A 15185-nucleotide genomic window follows, 5' to 3' on the forward strand; every position below is an offset into this window, starting at 1 on the left:
CACATCGCCCAGCGGCGCCGGCGGCAGCAGCAACGGGGTGGACTCCTGCTCCCCTTCCTGCTCGCGGGCGGACAGGTACCAGCCCGGCTCGCAGTTGATACTCCCGGGCCCCGGCTGCTGCATGGTGCCCTTTGCCTCCCAGCTAGGCCAACCGCTCCTTCCCGCGCCTCCTCTCGAGGGGAGGGAGTTGGGCGGCGCCTCAAGCCGGGCTGGGGCCGCCCCCTTCGGGCCGGCCGGGGAAGGCGGCGCCTCCTGATGCCGTCACTGATGCCTCCCCCCCCCCCCGCCGTTCGCCGGTCTCCGGCTGATTGCGTCTTAATGCGCCTGAGGAGAGCGCCGAGACGTGAGCACGCGCGCTGCTGGAGGCCGGCATGAGGTGAGGGGCGGGCAAGGCTCGCCGCCGGCCGGGGAGCCGGTTAGTGAGGGGGATACGGGACCCTGTGGGCCGACGCCTGGAGTGGGAAGGGCCGGGCCCGGCCCAGGGCATCTGAGGGGGAAGGGTCTGACCCTGCGCCGGCCCCAGACACCCCCACTCGGAGCAGGAGGCTGCGGCTCTTGCTGCCGTGCTGTGAAGCCGGCGAGCCGCGCCGGGGGCCGGAGCCGAGCTCCGGCGGGGGAGGGGATCGGAGCCGAGCTCAGCCGCGGCCCGGCGCAGCTTTTCCAGGAGGCGCTCCTGTCCCCCTGGCTGAGGAGCGAGCCCGAGGTAGCAATTCATGGTCTTTATAAACCAGCTGCCTCGCCGCTGCTGGTCGCCACCTGGAGAGTTACCGCACGGAAAATCTCCTTTGCTTTTCATTGTGCGAGGGGTTGGTTCACTCCCCTCTGCGCCGGGACACTGAAAGTGCCCCAGGACGGTTCTTCTCTTTCTGTTCTTAGCTCCCAGCTCAGGTTCATAGGCACAAGAACAAGGCTGCAGCCTCTACTGCAAACACAGAAGGGAATGTTTAGTTGTTTACAAAAGTTTCCATTTGAATCAAGTTCAGGGATCCATTCATTGGTTGGTCTTTTAGGCCCAAGTTGATCTGATCTTGCTCCCCTAAAAAAAAAACTGGACCTACTGGTCTGGAAAACCTGCCACTCAAACAAAACTGCGTCAAACAAATTCAAAAAGAGAAGGCTAATGTAGTCCGATACCCTGAATGTTGAAGAGAGACTAAGGCACAGTCGACTTAAAAATTAAATTCACCTAGCTCCTGGGGCTCAGAGATATAGAAAATGTATGTACCCTGAGGGCTGTAGGTAGGTTTGACCTAACTGCTGGTGCAGACAGAGGTAGGGCACTGGAAAAATTGTTCTGTTGACCTGACTACTGCCTCTTGGAGGGATGGATTAACTACATCAAAAGAAAACCACCTTACATTATTGTAGGAAGTGTCAGAACTACAGTAGCTGTCATGTAGACATGCCCTAAAACATAATCAGGGAATGAATACTGTAGATTGCATCTTTGAAGCAAGACCAACTTGCTTCTGACCCAGTTCAAGTGCAACCTCACAACAGAACAGTCCATCTGACAATTGTTTTGGAGGGAGACTAGCAACAGAAAATTCTTCAGTTACTTTGAACCTAGCAAAATAAAGGCCTTACTATACCATCAGAAGAACCTTGAACTGAATCCATTTTCATAGTGGCAACAAGTGCAGATTATGGAGCTAAGGAATTACTAATTGTTCCTTGGTATAAAAGGAAGACAAACACAAAACCACATTTGTCAACTCTTGCCGCTTTTAGATTAATTTCAAGGCAAGCCTTTTAGGAGTGAATTACGTGCAATATGAAGGGGACTAAAGAAAACATGAGTGATTGTATTCAGGACTCCATTAGAGAGGAAAGACAGTCTTTATAGAAAAACTTAAGAAGGTAAGTCATCCTAAAATAATGTTGCCCAATAAAATTCCCAGTGGAAACAGCATCCAGACACTCTGAAATTCTGAACTCGTCCAATGATGAACGGTAGCCACATTAACTGAGTAACTAGAAAGCGTAAGCCACCCTCAGTATGCTTTCCAGGAGCATTATTTAAGTCAGGTTTCCTACAAAGGGGCAGTCTAGTGGAATGAGGCAAAGTGAGGAGTGAAACAAGGAAACTTGTATGACCCCAGGTCTGTTTCTGTGGTTGTGGGTGACACGTGGAAAGTCCTCTACTTCCACCACCCTATGGTAACCCTTTGTACAGCTGGCCATGCTAGCAGTTGATGTATCTTGGCCCGAGGCAAAAGCACCAAAGCCCACTGGTCTAGGCTTCTATATTTTTTGCACAATACTCAACTTAAGCTCTGAGAACACATACACTCACCAATAGGTGTCCAGTCTGAACACTGAGGAGCCTTTGGTGAGTGAAAAGGGGGGCAAAAAAATAAAGACAGGTAAAAGACGCACAGGAGAAGGAAAAGGATAAAAATGCAAAGGAAAGGTGGTAGCAACTGCATGAGGGCAGGACAGGATATGAGGGTGAACAGGGAGGTGGATGGCTTTTTACCACCACCATCACCAAAAGAAATCAGCTGTTTGACTTAAGAGCAATACAAATAAGACTTACATCCAAACAACTGACTGCCATCATGGGAAGACTTACACAATGAGACACAGCACTCAGATACTACAAGTGATGAATGCAATATGAAAACGTACATAGAACTAGTGTCAGAGGATAGCTGTACTACTTTTTCTTGTAAAACCAATAATAGCTTCATTTTGTATATATTGAATGGGGAGGTAGAGTGGGGCAGAAAGCAACAGCCCTTAGGGGAAACACTCAAAAGACAAAGATTCCTGTTCCAGTTCAGGTTACTCTCCCACAAATGTGCTAAGTCCCTGCAGAGTAGTTCCACCCACCAGCAATTGCAGTATTGCTACCAGTGTTCTCTGATCAGGTTTATCAGAGACAGCAAACAGATCTAAACACATTTGTCTTAATGGGAGTATCATCAGGCTCATAAATCATAAGTAAACTTTACCTTTGGGTATGGGTATGAGGTGATCATCCACCATTACATAAAATTGGTTGAGTTGTGTTTTTTGGCCATGTACAAGGATAGAAATTTGTCGTCTAATTCTCTATGAACTATACAAAACTGCTGTGAATTAGTTGATACAAACAAACTTTATTTTGTGAGATTGCAAATCCATATGACTTGCAGTGTTGTTTTTTTTTAATGGAGTGATTGCATAATATCTATAAAAGGAATAATTTCCCTTCTAGGATTTTATGGAGATTATATGGATACTCTGCTAGGCTACTGAAAACTAAGCTTTTTAGAACAGCTGCATCAAATACATCATTTCCAGAAGTTTGGATACTGCTGATACAGTATTTTGAGAGAGTACCTGGATTTTTTTGCGTAGTTCGGAGAAACAGTTTCTTTACAATGCCTGAAATTCTAGAAAATAAAGCTGATCTTGAACTGTATTCACCTCATCCTGAAGTACGTGGAATGACAACACTTGATAGAGCAGCTTTCAAAAAGACAATTGTTGTTCCAGTTCTAAAAGTGAAAAAAGTAGTAATAAACAAATTGTTAAAATCCCTCAAACATACAACACTGCAGCGCCCAGGTCTGAAGCGAGTGATTGATGATCCAAAAGATGAAGACAATAGACTTGTTTTGTTGGATCCTCATAAAATATCAGCAGAATATTCACTGGGAGAATCTGAACAAGAAGTATTAAAGCAGTTTAATACTGACCCTCATGTGTCCAAGTATAACTTGGAACTAACTTATGACAATTTCAAGACTGAGGAAATCTTACGAGCGGTGCTTCCTGAAGGTCAAGATGTCACCTCTGGATTTAGTAGGATTGGCCATATAGCTCACTTGAATCTTAGAGATCATCAGCTACCCTACAAACATCTGATTGGTATGTACAACCTTCATACTCAACAAATAGCTTTGGGAGAAGTGTATAATTGGATAAGTCATTTTAATAAGTGCCTGAGCTAGAGATTATTATTTTGCACAGGGAAACTTATTGGAACCCCTCGTTTTAAAAATTTCTTACCTTAAACAGTCTTTTATTAAAAGTGAATGCTGAGTTAAAGGGCACTGGATCAGGCCTTTTAGCGAACTTGAAGTTAACAGTAGCCTATTGACCTCACTGGGCATTGGGTCAGGCCCTTTGCATCTAGCAAATTTCAGGTTAGGCCTATTAAACTCAACCCCTTTATGGCAGGGGAGACCAAGATCAAAACTAACATTTTATTGATACAGCAGCGAAAGTTTACTGCTCTAGTTCACCCTTTAAACTTATGTTACTAGCTGATCTGGGTACCAGTAGAATCACGTTGATACGGAAGTTGAATCGGTCCTCTAATAATTTATTATGTGTATTACGGTAGTGCTGGAATGCCCTAGAACAGTAGAGGTGAAGTGACTTGCCCAAGGTCACATGGCAGGTCAGTAGCAGAACTAGGTCTCTTGAGTTCCAGACCAGTGACCAGCAGCAGCTCCTAAACTTCATTGGTTCACCTACCATCACCTTAAATGGTGAAGTGACTGGATGGAACATCAAGTTCACATATTACAGGTTGGGAATCTCTGCAGTAGACAGTACTCTCTCCCTGAAGCACAAGAGCCTTCACTGGGAATCTAACCCTCTTTTTTCAGTGTAAAATATTTGCAATAGGAGTTCCCTGTGACACAAGTGGGAATAATTTATAGCATGCTGAATGATTTCACATGTAAGTCATTCTATAGGCAGTTTGCTTTTTTAAAATACAACTCAGAATTGCTGTCTTATATATCCTACAGGATTTAAAGATTTAGCAACACTTAATAGTTGAATATTTTTATTCCTTTCTTGCAGGTCAGGTTATAATTGACAAGAATCCAGGAATCACCTGTACAGTAAATAAAATCAATATTATTGACAACACTTATCGAAATTTTCAAATGGAAGTGCTAGCAGGAGAGGCCAATATGATAACAAAGGTACAATTTTTCCTATTTTCTCCTGGCATACCTCATCAGACACACACAATGCAGTTGAAGTGGAAGAGTAGATGTGATGGAAAGATACTGTAAAACTTAAATGTTGTCCCAACCCCACCCTTGGCCCAGTATCTCAGTGCTTAGCAGTCCTGTATGTGTTTTGTGTGCCCCAGTCTACCATGAATGAAATCACAGCTAGCTATGTTTACAAGATCTTTATAAGGATATTGCTAAGCATTATTTGAACTTGTATAGCCTAGCTTTTATTGAGAATCAGATAAACTATATTCAAAGTCAGGTAAAGTAATGGACTCTTACAAAGTTATTAAGGCTGTTGATTAATTGCAAAAAGAACAGGAGTACTTGTAGCACCTTATAGACTAACATTTATTTGAGCATAAGCTTTCATGGGCTACAGTGCACTTCATCGGATGAATAGAATGGAACATATAGTAAGATTTTATTTATACATACATATATATATATATACACACACACAAACAGAACACGAAGAAGTGGAGTAAGAGGCTAATTAATTAAGATGAGCTATTATCAGCAGGAGAAAAAACCCCACATTTATTCAAGTGACACCATCATAGGACCTAATCACATTAGCCATGCCATCGGGGGCTCATTCACCTGCACATCTACCAATGTGATATATGCCATCATGTGCCAGCAATGCCCCTCTGCCATGTACATTGGCCAAACCGGACAGTCTCTACGCAAAAGAATAAATGGACACAAATCTGACATCAGAAATTATAACATTCAAAAACCGGTAGGAGAACACTTAAACCTCTCTGGCCACTCAGTAACAGACTTAAAGGTGGCAATTTTGCAACAGAAAAGCTTCAAAAACAGACTAATGAGAAACTACTGAGCTTGAATTAATATGCAAACTAGATACCATTAACTTGGGTTTGAATAGAGACTGGGAGTGCCTGGGTCATTACAACATATTGAATCTATTTCCCCATGTTAAGTATCCTCACACCTTATTGTCAACTGTCTAAATGGACCATCTTGATTATCACTACAAAAGTTTTTTTTCTCCTGCTGATAATAATTAGCCTCTTTACTCCACTTTTTCATGTTTTCTGTATGTGTGTGTGTGTATATATATATATATATATATATATATATATATATATATATAGTAAGAAGATATAATATATATATATATATATATGTTCCATTCTATGCATCCGATGAAGTGGGCTGTAGTCCACGAAAGCTTATGCTCAAATAAATTTTAGTCTCTAAGGTGCCACAAGTACTCCTTTTCTTTTTGCAGATACAGACTAACACAGCTGCTACTTTGAAACAGATTAATTGCAGTTAACTTATGTGATTAAATCAATAGTGATTAATCAGTTTTAATCGCACTGTTAAACAGTATACCAGTTGAAATTTATTAAATGTTTTTGCATGTTTTTCTACATTTTCAAATATGATTTCAATTGCAACACAAAATGCAAAGTGTAGACTGCTCACTTTATTTATTACAAATACTGGCACTGTAAAAATGATAAAGTATTTTTCAGTTCACCTCATACAAGTACTCTAGTGCAATCTCTTTATCCTGAATGTGCAATTTAAAAATGTAGATATTTTTTGTTACGTAACTGCACTCAAAAACAAAACAATGTAGAAGCTTAGAGCCTACAAGTCTAGTCAGTCCTATTCTTGTTCAGCCAATCACTAAGACAAACAAGTTTGTTTACATTTACAGGAGATAATGCTGCCCACTTTTTGTTTACCGTGTCACAGAAAGTGAGAACAGGCATTCACATGGCACTTTTGTAGCCAGCATCGCAAGGTATTTATGTGCCAGATATGCTTACATTTGTATGCTCCTTCATGCTTCAGCTACCATTCTAGAGGACATGCTTCCATGCTGATGATGCTCGTTAAAAAAAACATTATATTTGTGACTGAATTTCTTCGGGGAGAATAGTGCGTCTCCAGCTCTGTTTTACCCACATTCTGCCATATATTTTGTGTTATAGCAGTCTTGGATGATGACTCAGCACATGTTCATTTTAAGAACGCTTTCACTGCAGATTTGACAAAATGCAAAGAAGGTACTAATGTGAGATTTCTAAAGATATCTACAGCACTCGATCCAAGTTTTAAGAATCAGAAATGCCTTCCAAAATGTGAGAGGGATAAGATGTGGAGCAGATTTTCAGAAGTCTTAAAAGAGCAATACTCTGATAGAGAAACTACATAATCTGAACCACCATAAAAGAAAATCAACCTTCTGTTGGTGGCAGCTGACTCGGATTATGAACATGAACATGCATTGGTCCGTACTGGTTTGGTTTGTTATCGAGCAGAACCTATCATCAGCATGAACACATGTCCTCTGGAATAGTGGATGAAGCATGAAGGGACATATAAATCTTCAGCGCATCTGGCATGTAAATATCGTGTGACGCCGGCTGCAACAGTACCATGCGAACACCTGTTCTCACTTTCTGGGGACATTGTGAACAAGAAGCAGGCAGCATTATCTCCTGCAAATGTAAACAGACTTGTTTGTCTGAGCAATTGGCTGAACAAGAAATAGGACTGACTAGACTTTTAGGCTCTAAAATTCTACATTGTGTTATTTTTGAATGCAGTTATTGATGTACATAATTCTACATTTGTAAGTTCAACTTTCATGGTAAAGAGATTGCACTACAGTACTTGTATTAGGTAAGTTGAAAAATACTAGTTTTTTGCAGTGCAAATATTTAATAAAAAAATATAAAGTGAGCACTGTACACTTTGTATTCTGCAATGTAACTGAAATCAGTATATTTAAATAAATGGTATTCTATTGCTTAATCGCGATTAATTTTTTAAATCACTTAACAGCCCTAAAAGTTACTAATGTAGAATGTAGGTTCCCTTCCCCTTCCAAAAAAAAAAAAAAAGTATTTTTACATTGTTAAATGCATTTGGCGCAAGAAAATAAGGTAAGTGCTTTGGATTCACTTTGCGTAGTGTAGTGGCTGGAGCACAGGACTGGAACTTAGATTCTGTTCCTGTGTCAACCACTGACTAACTCTGACTAGGCAAGAGATTCTGTGCCTCAATTTCCCCTTCTGTAACACTTTGGTAGATGTTTTATGACCTTTGGGTGAAAAGTACAATTTGTCTATACATTGTGGCAAATTGCCGGTACGATTATGATGGGTCCCGTGCTTCCTCTTCTTGGCCCCCCGGGGGGTTCACGGTACAGTTTCCTACCCCTGAACTAGGGTATTTACTGTCCCACTAGTAACCCAGAGAAGCGTAGTGGAGAGGGAGGGACCTGGGCCCACCCTCTACTCCGGGTCCCAGCTCAGGGGCCCTAAGGATAGTGGTTCCTTCCCCTGGGCTACTTCCCTCTTCAGCTTGTGGGGCTTCCTGCCTTCTCCCTCTGCACAAGCCAGGTGTCTCTTTACCTAGGGTCTTGGTCTTCTAGCCCGCCACGGCACTGCTCCAACTCCTCCAAACCGCTCTCTGCTCCAACTCCTTCCCTGGCTGTTTGAAGCAGGGGTTTTTATCAGGTGACTAGCTTCAGGTGCTCTTAATTGGCTTCAGGTGCTTTTAATTAATCTATAGAAACCTTTCTTCCCTCTACAGGGAATAAGGCTTCTCCTCATCCTGGGACTTACATCTCTCTCCTATATCACTCTCCTGCTGCCTTCTGGCCATGCTGTATCACATATCATCCTCCCCCCGCTCAACACCATGGTGTTTGGCTACTTGGTACGAGCGGCAATGCTTTCATGACAAGCAATCTGCGTTGTGTTGGCTTCCGGCCCTATGCTGTACTCGGGAATGAAAGGGTTGCAAAGATAGGAACCATCTAGTCACTCTTGCATTCTTCTGGTTTCTGTGCATCCACTGGAGCGGGGCGTGGTCTGTCACCAGGGTAAATCGCCACCCCAGTAGGTAGTAGCAGAGAGTTTCCATGGCCCATTTTATCGCCAGACATTCCTTTTCAACAACGGTGTACTTTTGTTCCCTGGGGAGGAGCTTCCGGCTGAGGTACAGGATCGGGTGTTCCTCCTCCCCTACCATCTGCGAAAGGGCAGCTCCTAGCTCTACTTCCGAGGCATCTGTTTGTAGGACAAATTTTTTCTTGAAGTCTGGGGCTTTGAGTACTGTATGGCAGCAAAGGGCTGTCCTTAAATCTGTGAATGCTCCTTCTGCTGCATCAGACCATTTTACTATCTCAGGGCCCCGAGCCTTTATCAGGTCCGTCAATGGCCCTACTTTTGTGGCGAAATGAAGGATGAATCTCAGATAGTACCCTACTAACCCGAGAAATGCTCTGACCTGCTTTTTACGGACTGGCCAAGGCCAATCTTGTATCACCTCCACTTTGTTCCATTGGGATTTTACCAAGCCTGCATACCCGAGGTATCTCCCCTCAGTTAGTCCTATCACGCACTTGAGAGGGTTGGCAGTGAGGCTGGCCTTCCACAGGGCATCTAGTACCGCTTCTACTTTCCCTAGGTGCGTTTCGCAGTCAGGGCTATGGATGACTATATCTTCTAAATAGACGGCAGCATGGGGTCGCAGCAATTTATCCATAAGTCATTGGAATGTTGCAGGGGTCCCATGGAGTCCGAAAGGGAGGACAGTGTATTGGAACAGGCCATCAGGTGTAGAGAGAGCAGTCTTCTCCTTGGTGTTCTGGGCCAGGGGAATTTGCCAATATCCTTTGGTCAGGTCCAGAGTGGTTAGATGTCGGGGCTTGCCTAACTGATCAACTAGCTCATCGACATGTGGTATCGGATAGGCATCGAATTGGGATACTTCATTCAACTGCCGGAAGTCATTGCAAAATCTCAGGGTGCTGTCAGGCTTGGGTACTAGGATGATAGGGCTGGACCACTGTCTGTGGGATTCTTCAGTAACCCCAAGTTCCAACGTCATCTCTTCTGTCCTAATTTCCTCTCTTTTAGCTTCCGGTATCCGGTATGGTCTTATGGTCACCCTTATTCCGGGCTTGGTGACGATATGATGTTGGACCTGTGTTGTACGGCCCGGATGTGTACAGAACACATCTTGGTTCCGTTGGATCATATCAATGACCTCTATTTGTTGTTCTGGGGCTAACTCGGGGGATATCCTTACCTACTCCTGTACGTCGTCCATCTGAGGTGGAGCTCTCTGAATGATCAGGCATGTGTCTCAGTCACGCCAGGGCTTCAGTAAGTTTATGTGGTAGATCTGCTCTGGTCTTCGGCGGTCTGGTTGTCTGACCTTATAGTCCACTTCCCCAATGGCTTCCACTATCTCATATGGCCCATGCCAGTTGGCCAGGAGTTTGCTTTCCGCTGTCAGCACTAGCACCATCACCCGTTCTCCCAGCTGAAATTTCCATACTTTCGCCCGGCGGTTATAATATGTCTACTGGGTCTCTTGTGCTTTTTCCAAATGTTCTCATACTATAGGGATTACTCGAGCTATTCACTCTCTCATCTGTGTCACGTGCTCAATGACATCCTTTCCTGGGTTGGGTTGTTCTTCCCAGTCCTCCTTGGCGCTATCTAGTATTTCGCGTGGGTGGAGTCTGTATAGTAGCTCAAAGGGAGAGAAACCGGTGGACACCTGGGGGACTTCCCATATTGCAAACATTAGGTATGGTAGAAGGGTATCCCAGTCTTTTCCGTCCTGTGCTACCACCTTCCGGATCATACCTTTAAGAGTGCAGTTAAACGGCTCTACCAGTCCGTCTGTTTGTGGATGGTAGACTGAGGTCCATATGGCATGGATGCGGAGCAGGGTACATAAGTCCTTCATCAATTTCGACATGAAAGAGGTTCTTTGGTCAGTCAAGATCTCCTTAGGGATGCCCACTCTGGCAAAAACCTGAAGTAGTTCTTTTGCTATTGCCTTGGATATGTGGTTTCTTAAAGGAATGGCTTCTGGATTCCGTGTGGCGTAGTCAAGGATGACTAATACATTTTGGTGGCCCCGTGCTGATCTTTCCAGCAGGCCCACTAGGTCCATGGCTATCCTTTTGAAAGGGACTTCAATAATAGGCAAAGGTAATAATGGGGCCTGCAAGTGAGGTCGGAGGCTATGCAATTGGCATTCCAGGCAGGAGGTACAATAGTGTTGGACCTCTGCACGTATTCCTGGCCAATAAAATTTTCTTAGGACTATCAAGTGTCTTGTCTACTCCTAGATGTCCCCCAAATAAATGACTGAGAGCTAACTCTAATACTGCCCTTGTGTGTTTCTGTGGGACAAAGAGCTGCTCTACTTCTTCCCCTCAAATTTGCACTATTGAGTACAACAGATCACATTTGATCACATAATATGGCCTTGGGCGTTTGGTCTTTCCTCCCAGTTATGGTTCTTCTGTAGTTCTCGACAATCCGGGGCCTTGGGTTTGGGGCTGTCTTCCTGGTTTGCCAGGGTCTGGAACAGTTCACGGGCTGCCAGCTGTATTGCCACAAGGGAGACCAACTCATCGTAGGTAGAGGGGTCATTCTGGCCAACCCAAACCCGAAGGCCTGGTGGTGGCCCCCTCATATATTGGTCCAGTACCAGGAACTCCATCATTTTTTCAGAGCTAAGGGCCTCAGGGCGCAGCCATTTTCGGGTCAGGTGGATCAGGTCAAACAATTGCAGTTGGGGTGTCTTGTCCTCTGTGTACTGCCATTCATGAAAGCTCTGGGCTCGCAATGCCGTGGTTACTCAGGATCTGGCCAGGATCTCTGCCTTCAGCTGGGGGTAATCCTCCGCGGTCTCTGCAGCCATATTGTATTAGACCTTCTGGGCCTCTCCACACAGGAACGGGGTGAGGATACCAGACCACTGATCTTGTGGCCAGGCCTCCTGCAGGGCTGTTCTCTCAAATGCCAGGAGGTACGCCTCTATATCATCCTCCCATGCCTGTCTATAGGCAGTGGCTGGCCTGTATAGTCCAGGTTCCGTCGCAGTTGTGGTTCTGCTCCATAAGGGCCTTCATCTGGTTTGCCAACTCCTGTAGCAGAGCTCGGTCCTGGGCAGACTGATTCATCAGCAGCTGATTAGTCTCCTGCTGCACCCGAGTCACCTCCTGTTGTGCGGTTGCTTGGATTCGGGTAGCCTCCTACTGGGCCGCAGTGGCTTGTATTGGAGCCTTGACCACGTCATCCATCTTGGGGACGGGATGGTTTTGGTTAACCTTGGTTTAAGTCCCTAGCATGGAGATCCCACTGCTAACACCACGTGTGGCAAATTGCCGGTACGATTATGGTGCGTCCCACGCTTCCTCTTCTTGGCAGGGGTTCAGGGTGCAGTTTCCTGCCCCTGAACTAGGATATTTACTGTCCCACTAGTAACCCAGAGAAGGGTAGTGGAGAGGGAGAGACCTGGGCCCGCCCTCTACTCCAGGTCCCAACCCAGGGGCCTGAGGGATAGTGGTTCCTTCCCCTGAGCTACTTCCCTCTCCTGCTCTTCAGCTTGTGGGGCTTCCTGCCCTCTCTCTCTGCACAAGCTGGGTGTCTCTTTACCTAGGGTCTTGGTCTTCTAGCCAGCCATGGCACTTCTCCAAACTCTCCTCTACTCCAACTCCTTCAAACTGCTCTCTGCTCCAACTCCAAACCCTCCTCTACTCCAACTCCTTCCCCTGGCTGATTGAAGCAGGGGGTTTTTATCAGGTGATAGCTTCAGGTGCTTTTAATTAATCTATAGAAATCTTTCTTCCCTCTACAGGGAATAAAGCTTCTCCTCATCCTGGGACTTCCATATCTCTCCTATATCACTCTCCTGCTGCCTTCTGGCCATGCTGTATCACAACATAGAAAGTACTGTACTATTTATTTAACTGGACTGTTGAGGCTTAGACAGGAGTTAAGGCAACAATTTCTAATTTGGCAATTGCTTTTTTAAAATAAGTTTTTTTTGTTTTGTTAACTTTTAAATGTGTTTCCTCTTCCCTCTGAAACATAATTGAATAGTTTGGATGTGTAGCGCTGGCAAAATATACAGATAGAAAGCATTTAAATCAGATCAACAGTGATTTCATTCAAGACAACCAGGTGGCATTAGCTCATAATTAAGCATATTTGAGCTATGTTTCTCTACTATAAGAGTTCTTGCATGAGAGTGTAAAATAGTTATTTTAAGTTGTTGCTTTTTTCCCCACCTGGTGATTTACATATGCCAGCTACCTGGATTGACTGACTGAAATATCCCTTATTTGGCTACAGCGGACCATTTAATGGCCCTTTTATAGAAAGAGCTGGGCTGGGAAAGCCAGTTGGCATTGAAGATGCCTATCAGTGGCATGAACATCAATGTTCCCATTACATTTTAGTAAAATATTTAATAAATTGATTACTGTTTAAACATACATGTATGTCTGGAACCTAAATACAGTTGGTTTAAACAAATGTCTTGGACTTTTTTCAGACTAGAGAAAACTACATCACCTATGAATTTGACTTTTCTAAAGTCTATTGGAATTCCCGTCTAAGCACAGAACATGGCCGTATCATTGAACTTTTAAAGCCAGGTGATGTTCTATTTGATGTCTTTGCCGGGGTTGGGCCTTTTGCCATCCCAGCAGCAAAGAGAAAGTGCAGCGTATTTGCAAATGATATCAACCCTGAATCCTACAAATGGCTTGTACACAACTGTAAATTAAACAAAGTGGACAAAAAAATAAAAAAATTCAATATGGATGGTAGGGATTTTCTTCTGGGACCAGTTAAAGAAGAGCTAACCAAGGAACTGTCACTTCTGACAAAAGAAAGGAAAAACACTCTGCACATAGTCATGAATTTGCCAGCTTTGGCTATTGAATTTCTAGATGTTTTCAAACATTTCTTAGACGGAAAGCCATGCAGCACTGACCTCCTTCCCACAGTGCACTGTTACAGCTTCTCAAAACAGGATAATCCTGCCAAAGATGTTCAAGAACGGGCTGAAGCTTTTTTGGGAACTTCTTTAGAGGGATGCTGTTCTACTCATCTGGTGAGAAATGTTGCACCAAATAAGGAAATGATGTGCATCAGTTTCCAGATCCCAGCTGAAGTGCTGTTCAAGAAGCAGTGTACTCATGAAGGTAAATTAAAGTCTGATGCTAGAAACTTTAGGGTTTTTCAACTGTATGCTTTGCCTCAAATTATACTTGAGAAAAAAAGACCATTTGATGGATTTAAAACTAGAATTCTCTCTGAGCTATGGGGCTGATTCTAGTCTCATTTAGTGGTGTAATTCCAATTTGTTAGTCCTAATTTAGATCCCCTCCTGCACTAAGGAACACACAGGCAGACCCCTGTGCCTGTGTAAAGTCAGTTGTAGAATCAGAGCCTCTAAATTGGCAGGATCAGGTTCTATAAATTGGAAAACTTGAAGTTCACGTAGAAACTCCTATTGAGTTCAGTAGAGTCAGGATTTAGTCCTAGTAAGATTAATGGCATTCATCACATGCTTACCTTCCACCCTCCCTGCCGATTAATTTTTACGCCCTTCTCCTCTGACAGCTTTGACACTGGACTCTTTGCCGTTAATTGAAGTGCCACAAGTCCTGCGTAGAGACGTTTTAGTTTTAGTGTAGAAATGTATTAAATGTTAACGTACTGTTTTCTGAACTTGTTCCAGAGAGTCCTGCAGAACCAGCCTCTAAACGTCTGCGCCCAAATGAAGACTTTCCAGAATAAAAATTGACTAATTTAAAAGACTAGTTAATACAATTTTGGTTATTTTGTGCAAGAGAGCTAGGTGGAAAATCTACCCTCAAGTCACTGAAAGCAGAATGGATTTACCCACATACACCAAGAAAATAGTCATAATGCATGAAAGTCGGGGGGCAGGGGGAGGGATTGTGAGCACCTTACTCCTGTCCATTTTTAAAAAAACAGGATCAGTAACTAGACAGGATTGTTTCTTTTATTGCAAAGAATATTAAACTTTTTATTTTCTCACGTTGTGTGTTAGTTCTGTCATACGTATGTTGTCCTTGGGGGTGGGGAAATGGCCAGGGAGGGTGTGATAGCACAAAGATTGTGAACGTTTCCAGGTGTAGCTTTATTTTGGGCATTTGCAGTTTATGGCAACACTTTTATTGTAAATGTTTTAGATGGGACAACATGGCCCAACATGGCCCATTCTGTTTTTGTAGAACTTTTCTAAGGAGAATTGTACATACGTTAGGGAAGGCCATCTGTATTTGTGCAAGCAGAACTGGGCTCTTTCACATGCAGACCAGTTTGGTGCTTACGTGTACTGGATTTGCGTGACTGGAGAGTGCATGAACACATGAACAGC

At 43.9% G+C, this 15185-nt stretch overlaps 2 protein-coding genes across 16 annotated transcripts in view; one reads left to right on the plus strand and one right to left on the minus strand.

The window, feature by feature from the left end:
• SLC38A6 (solute carrier family 38 member 6) overlaps window positions 1-280 on the minus strand; it is a 53997-nt gene extending 53717 nt beyond the window's left edge. For 4 of the 15 annotated variants that reach the window (XR_012159597.1, XR_012159598.1, XM_073349923.1 and 1 more), the window contains exon 1: window positions 4-280. Coding sequence is in view for 11 of the 15 variants with exons in the window: in XM_073349923.1 (XP_073206024.1) it covers window positions 4-123 (120 nt within the window). In the remaining 4 variants the exon portion in view is untranslated. The remainder of the gene's footprint in view (window positions 1-3) is intronic. The other 11 variants (XR_012159599.1, XM_073349920.1, XM_073349922.1 and 8 more) reach the window with 7 other exon arrangements.
• TRMT5 (tRNA methyltransferase 5) lies at window positions 268-14847 on the plus strand. Its single transcript, XM_073349908.1, has 5 exons — window positions 268-376; window positions 3203-3858; window positions 4804-4928; window positions 13326-13980; window positions 14520-14847. Exons 1-5 carry the CDS (start codon window positions 372-374, stop codon window positions 14576-14578), a joined length of 1500 nt encoding a protein of 499 aa, XP_073206009.1. The 5' UTR covers window positions 268-371; the 3' UTR covers window positions 14579-14847.
• The last annotated feature ends 338 nt before the right edge of the window (window positions 14848-15185 follow it).

The sequence above is a fragment of the Lepidochelys kempii genome, chromosome 6 (genome assembly GCF_965140265.1).
Source record: "Lepidochelys kempii isolate rLepKem1 chromosome 6, rLepKem1.hap2, whole genome shotgun sequence".
Classification (NCBI taxonomy): domain Eukaryota; kingdom Metazoa; phylum Chordata; order Testudines; family Cheloniidae; genus Lepidochelys; species Lepidochelys kempii.

Excerpts from the sequence above, each read along its gene's own strand:
- TRMT5 (XM_073349908.1), top strand. Across the intron at positions 3,859-4,803 it reads ACCCTACAAACATCTGATTG|GTCAGGTTATAATTGACAAG; the intron begins GTATGTACAACC and ends CCTTTCTTGCAG. Across the intron at positions 13,981-14,519 it reads GAAGCAGTGTACTCATGAAG|AGAGTCCTGCAGAACCAGCC; the intron begins GTAAATTAAAGT and ends AACTTGTTCCAG.